General features: G+C 47.6%; 2 protein-coding genes across 2 annotated transcripts in view; one reads left to right on the forward strand and one right to left on the reverse strand.

Moving 5' to 3' along the window:
* Positions 1-387: 387 nt before the first annotated feature.
* Positions 388-5,293, forward strand: LOC307134502 (galectin-3; the record flags this gene model as incomplete). The annotated part of the gene is made up of 5 exons (XM_079830296.1): positions 388-627; positions 877-1,035; positions 3,484-3,572; positions 4,805-4,976; positions 5,135-5,293. 5 exons carry the CDS (start codon positions 388-390, stop codon positions 5,291-5,293), a joined length of 819 nt encoding a protein of 272 aa, XP_079686422.1.
* Positions 5,294-8,153: 2,860 nt separating this feature from the next.
* Positions 8,154-17,757, reverse strand: part of LOC307134503 (uncharacterized protein) — a 9,761-nt gene continuing 157 nt past the window's right edge. Inside the window, exons 1-7 of the mRNA XM_079830297.1 lie at positions 17,661-17,757; positions 17,373-17,516; positions 15,130-15,334; positions 13,638-13,787; positions 10,755-11,063; positions 10,579-10,658; positions 8,154-8,647 (exon numbers count right to left, since the gene is read on the reverse strand). The exon at positions 17,661-17,757 is cut by the window's right edge and continues 157 nt beyond it. Of these exons, the coding sequence (XP_079686423.1) occupies positions 8,450-8,647; positions 10,579-10,658; positions 10,755-11,063; positions 13,638-13,787; positions 15,130-15,334; positions 17,373-17,516; positions 17,661-17,757 (1,183 nt within the window). The 3' untranslated portion in view covers positions 8,154-8,449. The remainder of the gene's footprint in view (positions 8,648-10,578; positions 10,659-10,754; positions 11,064-13,637; positions 13,788-15,129; positions 15,335-17,372; positions 17,517-17,660) is intronic.

Below are 17,757 nucleotides of genomic sequence, written 5' to 3' on the forward strand. Positions count from 1 at the left end.
AGTCGTTATTTAGGGTTTTTTTGCGCACAGAAACTATTCTCGTCTTCGTAAAGTTATTGTAGAGCCGCTGTAGTGAGATGGACTTTGTAACTTTAGTCTTTAGTGTCTTTTAAGGGTCTTGAGAGTGTAAAGTTGAGCCAATGGAGGCCTTTCAGAGCATCAGATTTACACTAAAATATCTTAATTTGTGTCTGAAGATGAACGGAGGTTGCATAAAAATTGTCAGTCTAATGAAGGTGTCATGTCAGTCTTATGAAGGTGTCATGTGTCATGTCAGTCTTATGAAGGTGTCATGTCAGTCTTATGCTCACCCCTTCAGGTAAAGTGTTAGCGATGTTGTTGAGGAGCATGTGTTTGACGTTTGGTCTTGTTTGTTTCTCAGATATCATGAGTTGCCCGTCCTCTGGTCAGCAGGGCTTTTACCCTCAGATCCCTCAGCAGCCGGCCGGTTCTGTATGGCCCAGTCAACCCTGCCCACCCTGCTGGTCCTGCCAACCCAGTCAGCCCAGTTGGCCTGTTAACCAGCCCAGCGCATCGCTCCCTACGACCTGGCCGGTCCAACCCACCCAACCAGGCTGGCCTAACCCTCCAGCAATGCAACCAATGCAACCCAACCCAGCAATGCAACCGACCCAACCAATGCAACCAACCCAACCAATGCAACCCAACCCACAAATGCAACCGACCCAACCAATGCAACCCAACCCACAAATGCAACCGACCCAACCAATGCAACCCAACCCACAAATGCAACCGACCCAACCAATGCAACCCAACCCACAAATGCAACCGACCCAACCAATGCAACCCAACCCACCAATGCAACCGACCCAACCAATGCAACCGACCCAACCAATGCAACCCAACCCACCTCAGCCAGCCTGGCCTGCTCAGGTACCCCCCCCGACGGGTTACCTCCCATCTCCAGTCCCGCCAGCGTGGCACGGTAATCCTGGTCAGCCCGGTTGGCCCGGTCAGGGACCCTCAGGAGGAGCCCCTCAGCCCTGGCCCCCGGCCCCAGCGACTGCTCCTGTAGTAAGAGCCTCACCCAGTGACCGCTCCTGTAGTAAGAGCCTCACCCAGTGACCACTCCTGTAGTAAGAGCCTCACCCAGTGACCGCTCCTGTAGTAAGAGCCTCACCCAGTGACCGCTCCTATAGTAAGAGCCTAACCCAGCGACCGCTCCTGTAGTAAGAGCCTCACCCAGCGCTGCTCCTGTAGTAAGAGCCTAACCCAGTGACCGCTCCTGTGGTAAGAGCCTCACCCAGCGACCGCTCCTGTAGTAAGAGCCTCACCCAGCGACCACTCCTGTAGTAAGAGCCTAACCCAGCGACTGCTGCTGTAGTAAGAGCCTCACCCAGGACCACTCCTGTAGTAAGAGCCTAACCCAGTGACCGCTCCTGTAGTAAGAGCCTCACCCAGCGCTGCTCCTGTAGTAAGAGCCTAACCCAGTGACCGCTCCTGTAGTAAGAGCCTAACCCAGTGAACGCTCCTGTGGTAAGAGCCTCACCCAGCGACCGCTCCTGTAGTAAGAGCCTCACCCAGCGACCGCTCCTGTAGTAAGAGCCTCACCCAGTGAGCTCTCCTGTAGTAAGAGCCTCACCCAGTGACCGCTCCTGTAGTAAGAGCCAAACCCAGTGACCGCTCCTGTAGTAAGAGCCTAACCCAGCGCTGCTCCTGTAGTAAGAGCCTAACCCAGCGCTGCTCCTGTAGTAAGAGCCTAACCCAGTGAGCGCTCCTGTAGTAAGAGCCTAACCCAGTGACCGCTCCAGTAGTAAGAGCCTAACCCAGTGACCGCTCCAGTAGTAAGAGCCTCACCCAGTGACCGCTCCTGTAGTAAGAGCCTCACCCAGTGACCGCTCCTCTTACTACTGCTCCTGTAGGTGAGGCTCTTAGAGCCTCACCCAGTGACCGCTCCTGTAGTAAGAGCCTCACCCAGTGACCGCTCCTGTAGTAAGAGCCTCACCCAGCGCTGCTCCTGTAGTAAGAGCCTCACCCAGTGACCGCTCCTGTAGTAAGAGCCTAACCCAGCGACCGCTCCAGTAGTAAGAGCCTAACCCAGTGACCGCTCCTGTAGTAAGAGCCTAACCCAGCGACCGCTCCTGTAGTAAGAGCCTAACCCAGTGACCGCTCTAGTAGTAAGAGCCTAACCCAGTGACCGCTCCTGTAGTAAGAGCCTCACCCAGTGAGCGCTCCTGTAGTAAGAGCCTCACCCAGCGCTGCTCCTGTAGTAAGAGCCTCACCCAGTGACCGCTCCTGTAGTAAGAGCCTCACCCAGTGACCGCTCCTGTAGTAAGAGCCTCACCCAGTGACCGCTCCTGTAGTAAGACCCTCACCCAGTGACCGCTCCTGTAGTAAGAGCCTAACCCAGTGACCGCTCCAGTAGTAAGAGCCTAACCCAGTGACCGCTCCTGTAGTAAGAGCCTCACCCAGTGACCGCTCCTGTAGTAAGAGCCTCACCCAGTGACCGCTCCTGTAGTAAGAGCCTCACCCAGTGACCGCTCCTGTAGTAAGAGCCTCACCCAGTGACCGCTCCTGTAGTAAGAGCCTCACCCAGTGACCGCTCCTGTAGTAAGAGCCTCACCCAGTGACCGCTCCTGTAGTAAGAGCCTAACCCAGCGCTGCTCCTGTAGTAAGAGCCTAACCCAGCGCTGCTCCTGTAGTAAGAGCCTCACCCAGTGACCGCTCCTGTAGTAAGAGCCTAACCCAGTGACCGCTCCTGTAGTAAGAGCCTCACCCAGTGACCGTTCCTGTAGTAAGAGCCTCACCCAGTGACCGCTCCTGTAGTAAGAGCCTCACCCAGTGACCGCTCCTGTAGTAAGAGCCTCACCCAGTGACCGCTCCTGTAGTAAGAGCCTCACCCAGTGACCGCTCCTGTAGTAAGAGCCTCACCCAGTGACCGCGCCTGTAGTAAGAGCCTAACCCAGTGACCGCTCCTGTAGTAAGAGCCTAACCCAGCGCTGCTCCTGTAGTAAGAGCCTCACCCAGTGACCGCTCCTGTAGTAAGAGCCTCACCCAGTGACCGCTCCTGTAGTAAGAGCCTCACCCAGTGACCGCTCCTGTAGTAAGAGTCTCACCCAGTGACCGCTCCTGTAGTAAGAGCCTAACCCAGTGACCGCTCCTGTAGTAAGAGCCTCACCCAGTGACCGCTCCTGTAGTAAGAGCCTAACCCGTGTGTCTCAGGCCACAGAGAAAACCATCATCAATGATCACAAATTACTCCATAGTTCAGCCATTCATCAGTCACTGGGTAGAATAGTCAGACCAGGACAGGTTGTGTCAGTGCTCTAAAGGGTTCCCAAATCCAGTTTAACTCCGGTTTATACCTGCAGGATTGAGTGATGTTCCTGAGCAGATTAAAAACGTAAAGGTCCACCGACCAAACGTAGTAAATGAAAGCATGAGGACGTGATGATAACCTGAAGAAGCTCAAACGTTAGGAAAATCTCAGTCTAATGATTATCACTGTGTTCTGTGTTCCAGGTGGTTCCGTTCAACATGAACTTCCCCCGCGGCGTCTATGACAAGCTAATGCTAACCATCAGAGGACAGATTAAACCAGATGCTAAGATGTAAGTGTGCACTATCGTGATGTAACCAATGAGATCATGTCGTTTCAGAACTATAGTGCCTCACACATCAGAATCATGTGGAGGTGCATCAGATGAAAGTCCCACATAAACTGGACAAATATATAAATCCCACACACTGCTCAAAATCATATCAGGAAATTGTATTTGCTAAATTTCAGTCAGTGGCCCTTCCTTAAAGGGGTGGTTCCATGTTTTTTTTCTAGGCTTGGTTGTGTTTATGGGGCGCAGTATAACATGTCTTAATACTTCTTTTTTTTAAAAACGCCATATTTTTCTTATGTTTTACCTTTATTCCACACCGCTGTCTCCACTGTCCTTTGAACAGCTTGTTTGCTTCCTGCTTCTATGAAGCCCATCTCTCCGAAAAACGCAATGGTCTTAGATTGGTCAGATGGCCAAATGTAGTTTGTAGTTCTGCAACAGCTCTCTCTCTTTCGTAATGACTGTAATTGTTGCGTGTTCGCGGGGGCGGTGTTTATGTTAATAGCAGGTGTTTATGATGTCACCAACCCGGGAAGAAGCTTGTTGTAGTCCAAACCGGCCGTTTTTGTAGGCAATAAACTGCCATAACTTTAAAAGACAATATCTCCGATTGCATTGAACTTTCAGCGCTGTAACTTTGCAGATACTGTTTATGCTCAAGCAGCAACATTACACACTAACTAAAGTTTAAAAAGTGAAATCGCATGCAACCACCCCTTTAAGCCTGACAGAAACACTGGGAATAAAAGCTGAGGAAGGACTGAACGACACATGAGCAGTTTGAGAGGTCAGCCAGTAGTTGCTGTGCGAGAATGACACTAGGGGTCGCATACGCCGATACGGTTTGTCGATACGCCTCCATGTTAGAGCGCCTGACTCTCATGCCGGCGGACCCGGGTTCGAGTCCCGCTTGGAGAGGGCTGTTCATTGGTGCCATGACCCGGATGAGAGTGAGGTTTAGGGGGGTGAGTGTAACGGAGGTCAGCTAGTCGTCGGTGTGTGAGTAAATCTCACTCCTCTGATCTCAAAAGACGCTCTAGCGACTGACTCTAGGGGTTGCAGCCTTTAGCCTCCATGTTACAGCGCCTGACTCTCATGCGGGCAGACCCGGGTTCGAGTCCCGCTTGGAGAGGGCGGTTCGAGCAGGAGGGGTTACACTTTGACAAATGTTTTTTAATGAATTGTTGGTTTGTCGATACTAAATGTGTCACTCTTTCTTCTGTCACAAGGTTCACGATCAACTTCCTGCGCGGTAACGATATCGCCCTTCACATCAACCCACGGTTCAGCGAAGGCGGGAAATCGGTTCTGGTGCGCAACCATAAACTGGGCGAGCGCTGGGGGAAAGAGGAGCGGGAACTTCTGGCGCCGTTTCCCTTCATGCCGGGGCATCACTTTGAGGTAAACGATGGGTTCGAACTCCGAGACCCTCCGCCTAAACACAAGCTGTTGAAGCGGTTCCCGTTTATTGGCGGGAAAGCAGCGGGAGCGTCCCGACAGTGAGGAGTGTGTGCGCGTGAGATCAGCGTGTGTCAGTAACCCTTCACGTCTCTCTGTAGATGAAGATCCTCTGCACCTTCAGCCAGTTCAAGGTGGCCGTCAACAACACGCCGGCCTTCGACTTCACACACCGCATCAGAGAGGTCAACCAGATCGACCGCATCAACATCCTGCATGATGTCATCCTCACGTCCGTTACCGTGGACACGCTCCCCTGAGACGTCCTCAATAACACACACACACACACACCCTCACGTCCGTCACCGTGGACACGCTCCCCTGAGACGTCCTCAATAACTCACACACACACACACACACACACACACACACACACACACACACACACACCCTCACGTCCGTTACCGTGGACACCCTCCCCTGAGACGTCCTCAATAACTCAAACACACACACACACACACACACACACACACACACACCCTCACGTCCGTCACCGTGGACACGCTCCCCTGAGACGTCCTCAATAACTCACACACACACACACACACCCTCACGTCCGTTACCGTGGACACCCTCCCCTGAGACGTCCTCAATAACTCACACACACACACACACACACACACACACACACACACCCTCACATCCGTCACCGTGGACATGCTCCCCTGAGACATCCTCAATAAGACACACACACCCTCACGTCCGTCACCGTGGACACGCTCCCCTGAGACGTCCTCAATAACACACACACACACACCCTCACGTCCGTCACCGTGGACACGCTCCCCTGAGACGTCCTCAATAACTCACACACACCCTCACGTCCGTCACCGTGGACATGCTCCCCTGAGACATCCTCAATAACACACACACACACCCTCACGTCCGTCACCGTGGACACGCTCCCCTGAGACGTCCTCAATAACACACACACACACACACACACACCCTCACGTCCGTCACCGTGGACACGCTCCCCTGAGACGTCCTCAATAACTCACACACACACACACACACACCCTCACGTCCGTCACCGTGGACATGCTCCCCTGAGACATCCTCAATAACACACACACACACCCTCACGTCCGTCACCGTGGACACGCTCCCCTGAGACATCCTCAATAACACACACACACACCCTCACGTCCGTCACCGTGGACATGCTCCCCTGAGACATCCTCAATAACACACACACACACCCTCACGTCCGTCACCGTGGACACGCTCCCGTGAGACGTCCTCAATAACACACACACCCTCACGTCCGTCACCGTGGACACGCTCCCCTGAGACGTCCTCAATAACACACACACCTCAATAACACACACACACCTCAATAACACACACACACCTCAATAACACACACACCTCACAACTGGACTCAACATTTACTAATACATTCAAATCAAACATATAGCTTATTTAACGGAGCGGAACATGAGATGATGATGATGAATACTAACCCAGAGATTAATAACTACTGTAGTGCTCACTGTTACATCATTTCAGATGCATTACCAAAACGAGTATTAATGAAGAATAATATCAGTAACACTTTATGGATTTCTGTGTTTACATGTAAAACTGCTTCTAATGTCATCAATAACTCATTTCTGTCATAAATCTGTCAGACGTTAATGCACATGCTCAAGATATGATCTCAGAAATCAAACATGTGCTTGGATTGACCTGCAGATCTATATAGTGTCTTATTGTGTGTTGATTATTAAATATTAGACATGTCTCAGGCAGATGTGGATCTTCTGGAGGAGCTCATGCTAATACAGCTTCTGATCTAAAACACATTAATAAATGTTGAAATTGATATAGAGATTAATAAATGCTGTGGAAGTGTTGATCAGTGTCAGTTCATGTTGACTAACCCTTAATCAATAACTATCATTATCATATCTGTAAAGAGATCCTGATCATGTATGATCTCAGACAGGGTCATGTATGATCTCAGACGGGGTCATGTATGATCTCAGACGGGGTCATGTATGATCTCAGACGGGGTCATGTATGATCTCAGACAGGGTCATGTATGATCTCAGACGGGGTCATGTATGATCTCAGACGGGGTCATGTATGATTTCAGACGGGGTCATGTATGATCTCAGACGGTCATGTATGATTTCAGACGGGGTCATGCATGATCTCAGACAGGGTCATGTATGATCTCAGACGGGGTCATGTATGATTTCAGACAGGGTCATGTATGATCTCAGATGGGGTCATGTATGATCTCAGACGGGGTCATGTATGATCTCAGACAGGGTCATGTATGATCTCAGACGGGGTCATGTATGATCTCAGACGGGGTCATGTATGATCTCAGACCATCATGTATGATCTCAGACGGGGTCATGTATGATCTCAGACCATCATGTATGATCTCAGACGGGGTCATGTATGATCTCAGACGGGGTCATGTATGATTTCAGACGGGGTCATGTATGATCTCAGACGGTCATGTATGATTTCAGACGGGGTCATGCATGATCTCAGACAGGGTCATGTATGATCTCAGACGGGGTCATGTATGATTTCAGACGGGGTCATGTATGATCTCAGACAGGGTCATGTATGATCTCAGACGGGGTCATGTATGATCTCAGACAGGGTCATGTATGATCTCAGACAGGGTCATGTATGATCTCAGACGGGGTCATGTATGATCTCAGACGGGGTCATGTATGATCTCAGACCATCATGTATGATCTCAAACCGTCATGTATGATCTCAGACAGGGACATGTATGATCTCAGACGGGGTCATGTATGATTTCAGACGGTCATGTATCTCAGACGGGGTCATGTATGATCTCAGACGGGGTCATGTATGATCTCAGACCATCATGTATAATCTCAGACCGTCATGTATGATCTCAAACCGTCATGTATCTCAGACGGGGTCATGTATGATCTCAGACGGTCATGTATCTCAGACGGGGTCATGTATGATCTCAGACGGTCATGTATCTCAGACGGGGTCATGTATGATCTCAGACGGTCATGTATGATCTCAGACGGTCATGTATGATCATTCATATGGAGAGCAGACTAGGGAACACTAATGTTGGGTGAATTAAAGTCAATGTAAAAGAATAAATGATCAACTTTAAAAACATATGAGTTTATTGTGTGAGAAATCAGGTCAGACAATCACTGACCACAAATAAATAAAGACAAATAAAGGATTGATAAACATCACACACACACATTATTAACAGGTCTGGCAATAAAACGAGTAAAATGGGTTTAAAAAACTAAAAACACAGATAAGGGCTAGTGACTAACATTCAGGAGAACAGGTGTGTGCGCGTGTGGGTGCGTATCAGTGTGTGTGTGTGTGTGTGTGTGTGTGTGTGTATCAGTGTGTGTGTGTGTATCAGTGTGTCTGTGTGTGTGTGTCTACACCAGCGGCTGCTGTCTCTCCTCCAGTGATCGCAGACCCCAGTCCTGCTCCAGTGACTCCAGCCTGGCCTTCCCTTCTCCCGACCCTGACCCCGGTGACCCCGGCACTGAATCCAGCTCGGACCGCACGAGCAGAAGCGCATCTGACATCATCTGCTGCGTCTCGCCAATGCGCTCGGCATCATGGGACATCAGCTGGACACAGCAACCAATCAGCAGCAACAACACATTATATACTGACATAAAGAGAGACTATCAGTAGAGAATTCTGCTTTGATATGAAACCGTATCAGTAAAGGTGTGTGTGTGTGTGTGTGCGCACACGTGTGTGTGTGTGTGTGTGTGTGCGCGTGTCAGATCTTTCTTTAAAGTGAATTTCGTTTCCTATAAGGCTGAAACAGCATCTTTCTGTTTGAACACATGTCTTGAATATATGTATTAATTACAGTAGGCCTGTAGATAGTTATGATATGTGTGGCTGCACCGGGTCTGTCATTACTGGGCTAAAGTTACGCCACTGAGGCCAATCATGAGCGGAGGAAGAGCCCATTTTACTCTGAGCTTCTGCTGTTCAAACAAGTGTGACGACGGCATGGTAAACACTGACATATATACACACACATCACTATACAACACATGCCCTTATTAGGAGATGTCGTTATTAAGACATAATTGAGTGGAAATAATATGTATGTGGCAGCAATGCGTCACCGTAAGTTCTTACTTTGCTAAAAATATATATATTATTTCTGATCAGTGTTGGGGAAACGCATTACAAGTAACTTGAGTTACGTAATATTACTATTTCCAAGTAACTAGTAAAGTAACGCATTACTTTTCAAATTTACAACAAAATATCTGAGTTACTTCTTCACATTAGTTTGACTGACAGCTCTCCTGTCCTCATGTTGAGTTAGTGCAGAGGTGTGTGTGTGTGTGTGTGTGAACATGATGGTTATTGTAGTTCTAGACTAAATGTGAGCATTTATTAATCTCACACACAATACAGATTCTGTCCTCCTCAAAATGAAGTATATCAGTCAAATGCTAAATCAGAGTGCTATGCAAACCTCCAATAATTAAATGTTAAATAAAACAACTATTGTTATACATAATCTACCTTTATATTTAATTTACCAATGTCTTGCTGCTGACCTTTGATGATGAAAATTACTATTTTTTGTTTTTATTGGTAAAACGTCCTATTCCTCCATTATCCAGAGCTGCGCCATCTACTGTTCATGAGGAAAACTGCACTTTTACCTACAATTTTATTATTTCAATTTTAGTATGAAGAGGTCTTTACCGTTGCAGAAAAATGTAACTTTTTTTGTTATAAAAAAACAAACAAGCCCAGCCCAGGTGAGAAAAAGTAACGCAAAAGTAACGTAACGCATTACTTTTCTTAAAAAGTAACTAAGTAACTCAATTAGTTACTTTTTAAGGGAGTAATGCAATATTGTAATGCATTACTTTTCAGAGTAACTTTCCCCAACACTGCTTCTGATTATGGCATAGCTTTCACCCAATTAGGCTAATAAAGTGATGGTTAAAAAAACACACAAATGCTTGATCAAGGGCCGGCCCGAGGATAGTGGCGGAAACATCGCCCGACCCGGCCTACTCGCGTTCACTGTGAATGATCTTTAGGAAGTAGAATAAAGAATATTTTTAAATGTGTACGCATTCTCACTCTTATTAATGTGTGTGTCGTCACATTCAGTTATGAATCTCGTAGCATAATGCATCATGCGTAGCATCATGATGACACTGATGAGCGCGGTAAGACCCGCCCTCTTTGATCTGATTGGCCGTCTCGCTCGTTATGACACTGATGAGCGCGGTAAGACCCGCCCTCTTTGATCTGATTGGCCGCCTCGCTCATGATGACACTGATGAGCGCGGTAAGACCCGCCCTCTTTGATCTGATTGGCCGTCTCGCTCGTTATGACACTGATGAGCGCGGTAAGACCCGCCGTCTTTGATCCGATTGGCCGCCTCGCTCATGATGACACTGATGAGCGCGGTAAGACCCGCCCTCTTTGATCCGATTGGCCGCCTCGCTCATGATGACACTGATGAGCGCGGTAAGACCCGCTGTGTGTGTGTGTGTGTGTGTCACTCACCGTGCGGTAGAGTCCGGTCGCCCTCCTCACGCTGAGGCACAGGTCAGCTGCTGCGCGTCTGCAGTTCTCCAGACTGACCTCTGTCCACACAACACCAGCAGTTATGATCACACTACAGTAGAATATGAATATTGCTGCTTTGGATAAAGCATGAGTGTAATAATGCGAGAATGAACCTTGAGGGTCAGAGGTAGCAGAGGAGGCCCTGACCACTGGAGGACGCTGGGCTGGCCAGCTGGAGAACGGGCTGCTGACCGGCAGGGTCATGTGGAGGTCATTGCTGGTGGACGAGCAGCGGGCGGCTTTGGCTCTGGAGCTGGTGGTGGGACTCATGTAGGAGCGCGGGCGGAGGGGGTGGAGCGGGTGGAGGGCCTGCGGGGAGGATGGAGCGGTGTGGGGCGCGGCTGGCCTGAGCTCCGTCCTCTCACAGCTCAGCTTCAGCAGGGCGGGACACGCCTCTCGCCGCACACGGGCTAAAACACACGCTAAAGGAGAAACAGAAGTAAAACACAGAGCCCTAGCCTGAACATTGTGTAGTGTGTGTGTGTGTGTGTGTGTGTGTGTGTGATGGGTAGGTTTAGGGGCAGTGTAGGGGGATAGAATATACAGTATGTACGGTATAAAAACCATTACGCCTATGGAAAGTCCCCATAAAACATGAAAACCCAATGTGTGTGTGTGTGTGTGTGTGTGTGTGTGTGTGTAACAACGAGACGGTTTTCATTTTAGCCGGTAATACCGAGCAGGACCACACGGAAACGCCACACACTCCTAACCCAACCGTTGACTGCAGAAACCTACCATTACTGAACACAACACACACACAACAAATCAAACTTTATCCTTCCTGAGTGTGTGTGGAAACAACATAAACGTACTGTGTGTCTGTTCATGAATGCAGTGCGTGGAGGGTGTATGGTGTAGATCGGTGGTTCCCAAACTTTTAGTAGCACGCACCCCCACCACCTTACTTTGGTTAAACATCATTTTTAATAGCAATAACTAAATACAAATATTCACTGTATATAAGAAAACATCAACATTTCAGTTATTATATATATATATACACTATTGCTTCGTAGTTCGTACCCTTTTTAGTGAGATGGATGGGCCTGCATGTTTGAAAACAAATCATCAAAATTTGGGGTAATGGATGACAGTTTACTCTCAAATCATTCTCAGCATCTAGCTTTGTTTGTAAGGGCCGAACCATATATGAGGGCTTGAGACGGCTGTTAGCTAAAACTCCACACACACACACACACACACACACACACACACACACACACACACACACACACACACACACACACACACACACACACACACACACACACACACACACACACACACACACACACACACACACACACACACACACACACACGTTTGTTTTTGTGAAATGTGAGGACATTCCATAGGCGTAATGGTTTTTATACCGTACAAACCGCATTTTCTATCTCCTTACACTGCCCCTAAACCTACCCATCACACACACACACTGCCCCTAAACCTAACCCTCACAGGAGACTGTGCAGTTCACTTTCTGTGAAAAAAAACTAATTCTGTGTGATTTATAAGCATTTTGAAAAGTGAGGACATGGGGAACGTCCTCATATTTCACCCTCTTTTTGTAATACCCATGTCATTATACACATTTGTGTCCTGATATTTCACGAAAACATGCCCACACACACACACACACACACACACACACACACACACACACACACACACACACACACACACACACACACACACACACACACACACACACACACGCGGGTTCAGACTTTCTGCATCACCAATCCATGTAAACCCCAAACCAATGCCTGTCACAAGCCGCGTTTCCATTACAGATGAGCAAATCTTTTGCAATATTTTCTAAAAGTCGATAAAAAATATTGCGAAAAGACGGCGTGTCCATTAACTGATGTTATGCGACTAAAACATTTTTTTTCCTCTCGTGATCTCATTCCAAAAATGATGCTTTGTATGTTTTTGGGTTGATGTATATCCCAGCACCGCACGCCTTTATTATTAATGGAAGGAGACGCGTGTGTGTGTGTGTGTGTGTGTTATCCAAGCACTGATGGCAAGGAAAGCCCCGTATAATTGAGCGGCACACAAGAGGTGTGTGTGTGTGTGTTTCTCTCTCTTATCTGCTTCAAGCTCTTGATAAATTATGGCATTTTATATTCTATTGTCTTTTATGAGTTTGATAAAGAACTGTCTCGTCTTCTGTCCAAACACAGCATCATCTGTAAAGAACGATCGACTTTACGTACGCCAGGTGTGACGCATACAGAGACGAGTGAGATGTTGTGACGGAGTATTGTGAGTTGTTTCCACCGTCATAAAGGACAAAATCCATCAGAAGCGCCGACACCATCATCAGACAGAGGGTTAAAGAAAACACAGCCTAACTATGAAACTAAATAGGCTATGTTTAAATATTATAATTTTTAATTTCATATGTTGATAATGAAAAGTTAGTGGCATGAGTAAGAATCAGATGCGCATATTTCTGGGGACATGAATTTTGAGCACTTCATTGAGTTTTGTTTTCTAGAAAGTCTTTCTTTAAAATGAATTTTGTTTTGTATAAATTGTATTTTAATTTTGATCAATATTTAAATCTCCTATTTGCCTGTATATTTAATAAATAAGAAGCAAACCAAGGTCGTGGGGAATGGATTAACGTGTGTAACTGAGTAAGGGTGGAACTACAGCGTCTTTCTGTTTTAATACATTTCTTGAATATATGTCTTTATAAAATGATCTTTAAAGCAGATGCAGTCAGCAGAGCCAAATGTTTTCATTACAGTTCTAGATTTTACTATAGATATTTATTTTATACATTATATTTATATTCTAATATCATACTCTTTTAAGTAATATACTACCGCTTGTAATGTGAAATTTTTATTTATCAATAATAATCTGACATGTGAAGTTTACCTAAGTTAAATACATAAAAATTTAAAAGAGACATGTTTTCTGCCATTCCAAGCATTCTCTCGCGCCCCAGTTTGGGAACATCTGGAGCAGATGCTCACCGTCAGCGGCTGAAGCGGATCGGCGGAGCGGAGCTGGAGTCGGAGTCCTGCTGGTGTACGGGTGGCTCCTCTGAGAGACGCTGATCAGATCCGGATCCGTGCGCTCCATCAGGGGTCTGACGCTCCGACACACGGGGCCCGGGGAGATCCCTGAGGACAGACGACAAACACGACTTCACATCCAGAGCGGCTGCGGCTATCTCAGAAAATGAGAATATTGTGAAAAGGTTGAATATTGAAGACACCTGGTGCCACACTCTAATCAGCTGATGAACTCAAAACACCTGCAAAGGCCTTTAAATGGTCTCTTAGTCTAGTTCTGTAGGCCACACAATCATGGGGAAGAAGCTGACCTGACAGTTGGCCAAAAGACGACCTTTGACCCCTTGCACAAGGAGGGCAAGACACAAAAGGTCATTGCAAAAGAGGCTGGCTGTTCTCAGAGCTCTGTGTCCAAGCACATTAATAGAGAGGCGAAGGGAAGGAAAAGATGTGCTAGAAAAAAGTGTACAAGCAATAGGGATAACCGCACCCTGGAGAGGATTGTGGAACAAAACCCATTCTAAAGAGTGGACTGCAGCTGGAGTCAGTGCTTCAAGAACCAGACGTATGCAAGACATGGGTTTCAGCTGTCGCACTCTTGAGCAACAGACAGCGTCAGAAGCGTCTCACCTGGGCTACAGACAGACAGGACTGGAGCTGCTGAGTGGCCAGAGTTATGATCTCTGATGAGAGTCAATCAGGGTCCAGAGTCTGGAGGAAGAGAGGAGAGACACACAATCCACACTGCTGGAGCTCCAGTGTAAAGTTTCCACAGTCAGTGATGGTTTGGGGTGCCATGTCATGCGCTGGTGTTGGTCCACTGTGTTTTCTGAGGTCAGAGGTCAACGCAGCCGGGAAGTTTTAGAGCACTTCATGCTTCCTGCTGCTGACCAACTTTATGGAGATGCAGATTTCATTTTCCAACAGGACTGGGACCAGCACACAGTGCCAAAGCAACCAGTGCCTGTTTAAGGACCATGGTATCCCTGTTCCTGATTGGCCAGCAAACTCACCTGACCTTAACCCCAGAGAACATCTGAAGAGGAAGATGAGATCTGCAGAAGAGCTGAAGGCCACTATCAGAGCCTCAGTCTGATCTCCTCATCCGCATCGCTGCAGTAATTCAGGCTAAACCAGCCCCAGCTGAGCATTGAGTGCTGGACATACTCATACTCTTCAATATTTCTAAAAATCCTTTCTTTGTATTGGTCTTAAGCAATATTCTAATTTTCTGAGATACTGAATTTGGGATTTTCCTTTGTCAGTTATAATCGTCAAAATTAAAAGAAATAAACATTTGAAATACATCCGTCTGTGTGTAATGAATGAATATAATATACAAGTTTCACTTTTTGGAAGGAATTAGTGAATTAAATCAACGTTTTGATGATCTTCTGATGAGCAGCAGCTGTCCTCTCCTGACCCGTGAGACTGGAGGAGCGAGGCGTACCGTGGTGTCTGTGTTCAGGGCTGGATCCTCCGCTGCTGTAGCCCATGGAGGAGCTGCTGACGGGACTCCCGGCTTCCTCTGCTCCGCCCAGGATCGGTCCAGTCGAGCTGCTGGTGCTGGGGTGGAGATCCGGGTACAACACCACCCCATCCGGCTCCGGAGCGCAGGCGGGAAGCAGCCAGGCGGAGAGAGGACGCGCTCCACCCTGAGGAGCAGAGACAGTTAACATTTATTTCATTTCAAGTAATGAATATGTTTTAATGGTTTTAGTGAACTATTATAACCCTGATACTTTATTGAATATGTGTCAAATACTGGTCTCTCCTCCTGACTGTGAATTAAATGGGAATTAAATGAAATACAGTTTATTATGTAACCAAAAATGAATATATAATGCGTGACTTTTAATGATAAATAAGCTGGAAATACACCAGGACTCTTATTTTGAAATGTCTGCGCCTCTATTGCAGTTGCAGGAGCTCATTCAAGTTCAGATGAGGAGATCAAATATGCATCATTACAACCGTCTAAAACATATTACTATATAAACATGGTAAAGTAAACACTGTCATTATTCATCAGCATTAGTTGATAAACACTGGTCTGGCATAAATGTGTGTTATTGATTGAGCCGCTCTGGAGCTGGATTGGGGGTGTGTGTGTGTGTGTGTGTGTGTGTGTGTTATTGATTGAGCCGCTCTGGAGCTGGATTGGGTGTGTGTGTGTGTGTGTGTGTTATTGATTGAGCCGCTCTGGAGCTGGATTGGGTGTGTGTGTGTGTGTGTGTGTGTGTGTGTTATTGATTGAGCCGCTCTGGAGCTGGATTGGGTGTGTGTGTGTGTGTGTGTGTGTGTGTGTTATTGATTGAGCTGTTCTGGAGCTGGATTGGGGGTGTGTGTGTGTGTGTTATTGATTGAGCCGCTCTGGAGCTGGATTGGGGGTGTGTGTGTGTGTGTGTGTGTGTGTTATTGATTGAGCCGCTCTGGAGCTGGATTGGGTTTGTGTGTGTGTGTGTGTTATTGATTGAGCCGCTCTGGAGCTGGATTGGGTGTGTGTGTGTGTGTGTGTGTGTGTGTGTGTGTTATTGATTGAGCCGCTCTGGAGCTGGATTGTGTGTGTGTGTGTGTGTGTTATTGATTGAGCCGCTCTGGAGCTTGATTGGGGGTGTGTGTGTGTGTGTGTGGGTGTGTTATTGATTGAGCCGCTCTGGAGCTTGATTGGGGGTGTGTGTGTGTGTGTGTGTGTGTGTTATTGATTGAGCCGCTCTGGAGCTGGATTGGGTGTGTGTGTGTGTGTGTGTTATTGATTGAGCCGCTCTGGAGCTGGATTGGGTGGGTGTGTGTGTGTGTGTGTGTGTGTGTGTGTGTGTTATTGATTGAGCCGCTCTGGAGCTGGATTGGGTGTGTGTGTGTGTGTGTGTGTGTGTGTTATTGATTGAGCCGCTCTGGAGCTTGATTGGGGGGGTGTGTGTGTGTTATTGATTGAGCCGCTCTGGAGCTTGATTGGGTGTGTGTGTGTGTGTGTGTGTGTGTGTGTGTGTGGGTGTGTTATTGATTGAGCCGCTCTGGAGCTTGATTGGGGGTGTGTGTGTGTGTGTGTGTGTTATTGATTGAGCCGCTCTGGAGCTTGATTGGGGGTGTGTGTGTGTGTGTGTGTGTGTGTGTGTTATTGATTGAGCCGCTCTGGAGCTTGATTGGGGGTGTGTGTGTGTGTGTGTGTGTGTGTGTGTGTGGGTGTGTTATTGATTGAGCCGCTCTGGAGCTTGATTGGGGGTGTGTGTGTGTGTGTGTGTGTTATTGATTGAGCCGCTCTGGAGCTTGATTGGGGGTGTGTGTGTGTGTGTGTGTGTGTGTGTGTGTTATTGATTGAGCCGCTCTGGAGCTTGATTGGGGGTGTGTGAGCCTGTAGGCTGTGTGTTTTCCAGAGGTTAGATCAGTTCAGATCAAATGTGCTCATCTGAGACACAGATCATCAGTTCTGACCCCATCTCTGCCCTAATCCACCCTCACTAACCTCACTATTCTCCTCTCACTTTATCTGTTGACGAAAATGACTGATGATTTTCCTCAGTTTTTGTCATCCAACACTAGTTTTTATTTAGTTATCGTCTCGTTTTCGTCAGTGAAAAAAGGTTTTGACAAAAATGATTCATCAACGAAATTAACACTGCTTTTATGACTTTATATTGGTGTAGAAACATGAGATCATTAAGAAGATGAGGTCATCAGGGTCATCAGGGTCACCTGTAGGCTGGTGGAGCTGCCTCGACCCTCAGCGGCTTCAGGAAGTGACCTCAGCGTCCGGAGCTCCAGCATGGACTTCACCATCAGCTCCACAGATCCCACATCCCAGCGCCGCCGACCCGCCACGCCACACACACTCACGTCCTGCACACACACACACCTCATCACGTCCCTCAACTTTACAACATCAACATTTGGCAGCGGGACACTCTTTACCAGCCAAAGTTCCCCATATCTAATATTTTCACAGTTCTCTGATGTTGGTTAACAGTCACATGACATGCATACCGTCGTCTCCACACACAGACTGTCCGGCCGTCTCTCTGTGTTCACCTCTTCATCCTCATCCTCCTCCTCCTCCTCCTCCTCCTCCTCCTCTTCTTCC

This window comes from Gobio gobio (assembly GCF_949357685.1).
Source record: "Gobio gobio genome assembly, chromosome: 12".
NCBI lineage: Eukaryota > Metazoa > Chordata > Actinopteri > Cypriniformes > Gobionidae > Gobio > Gobio gobio.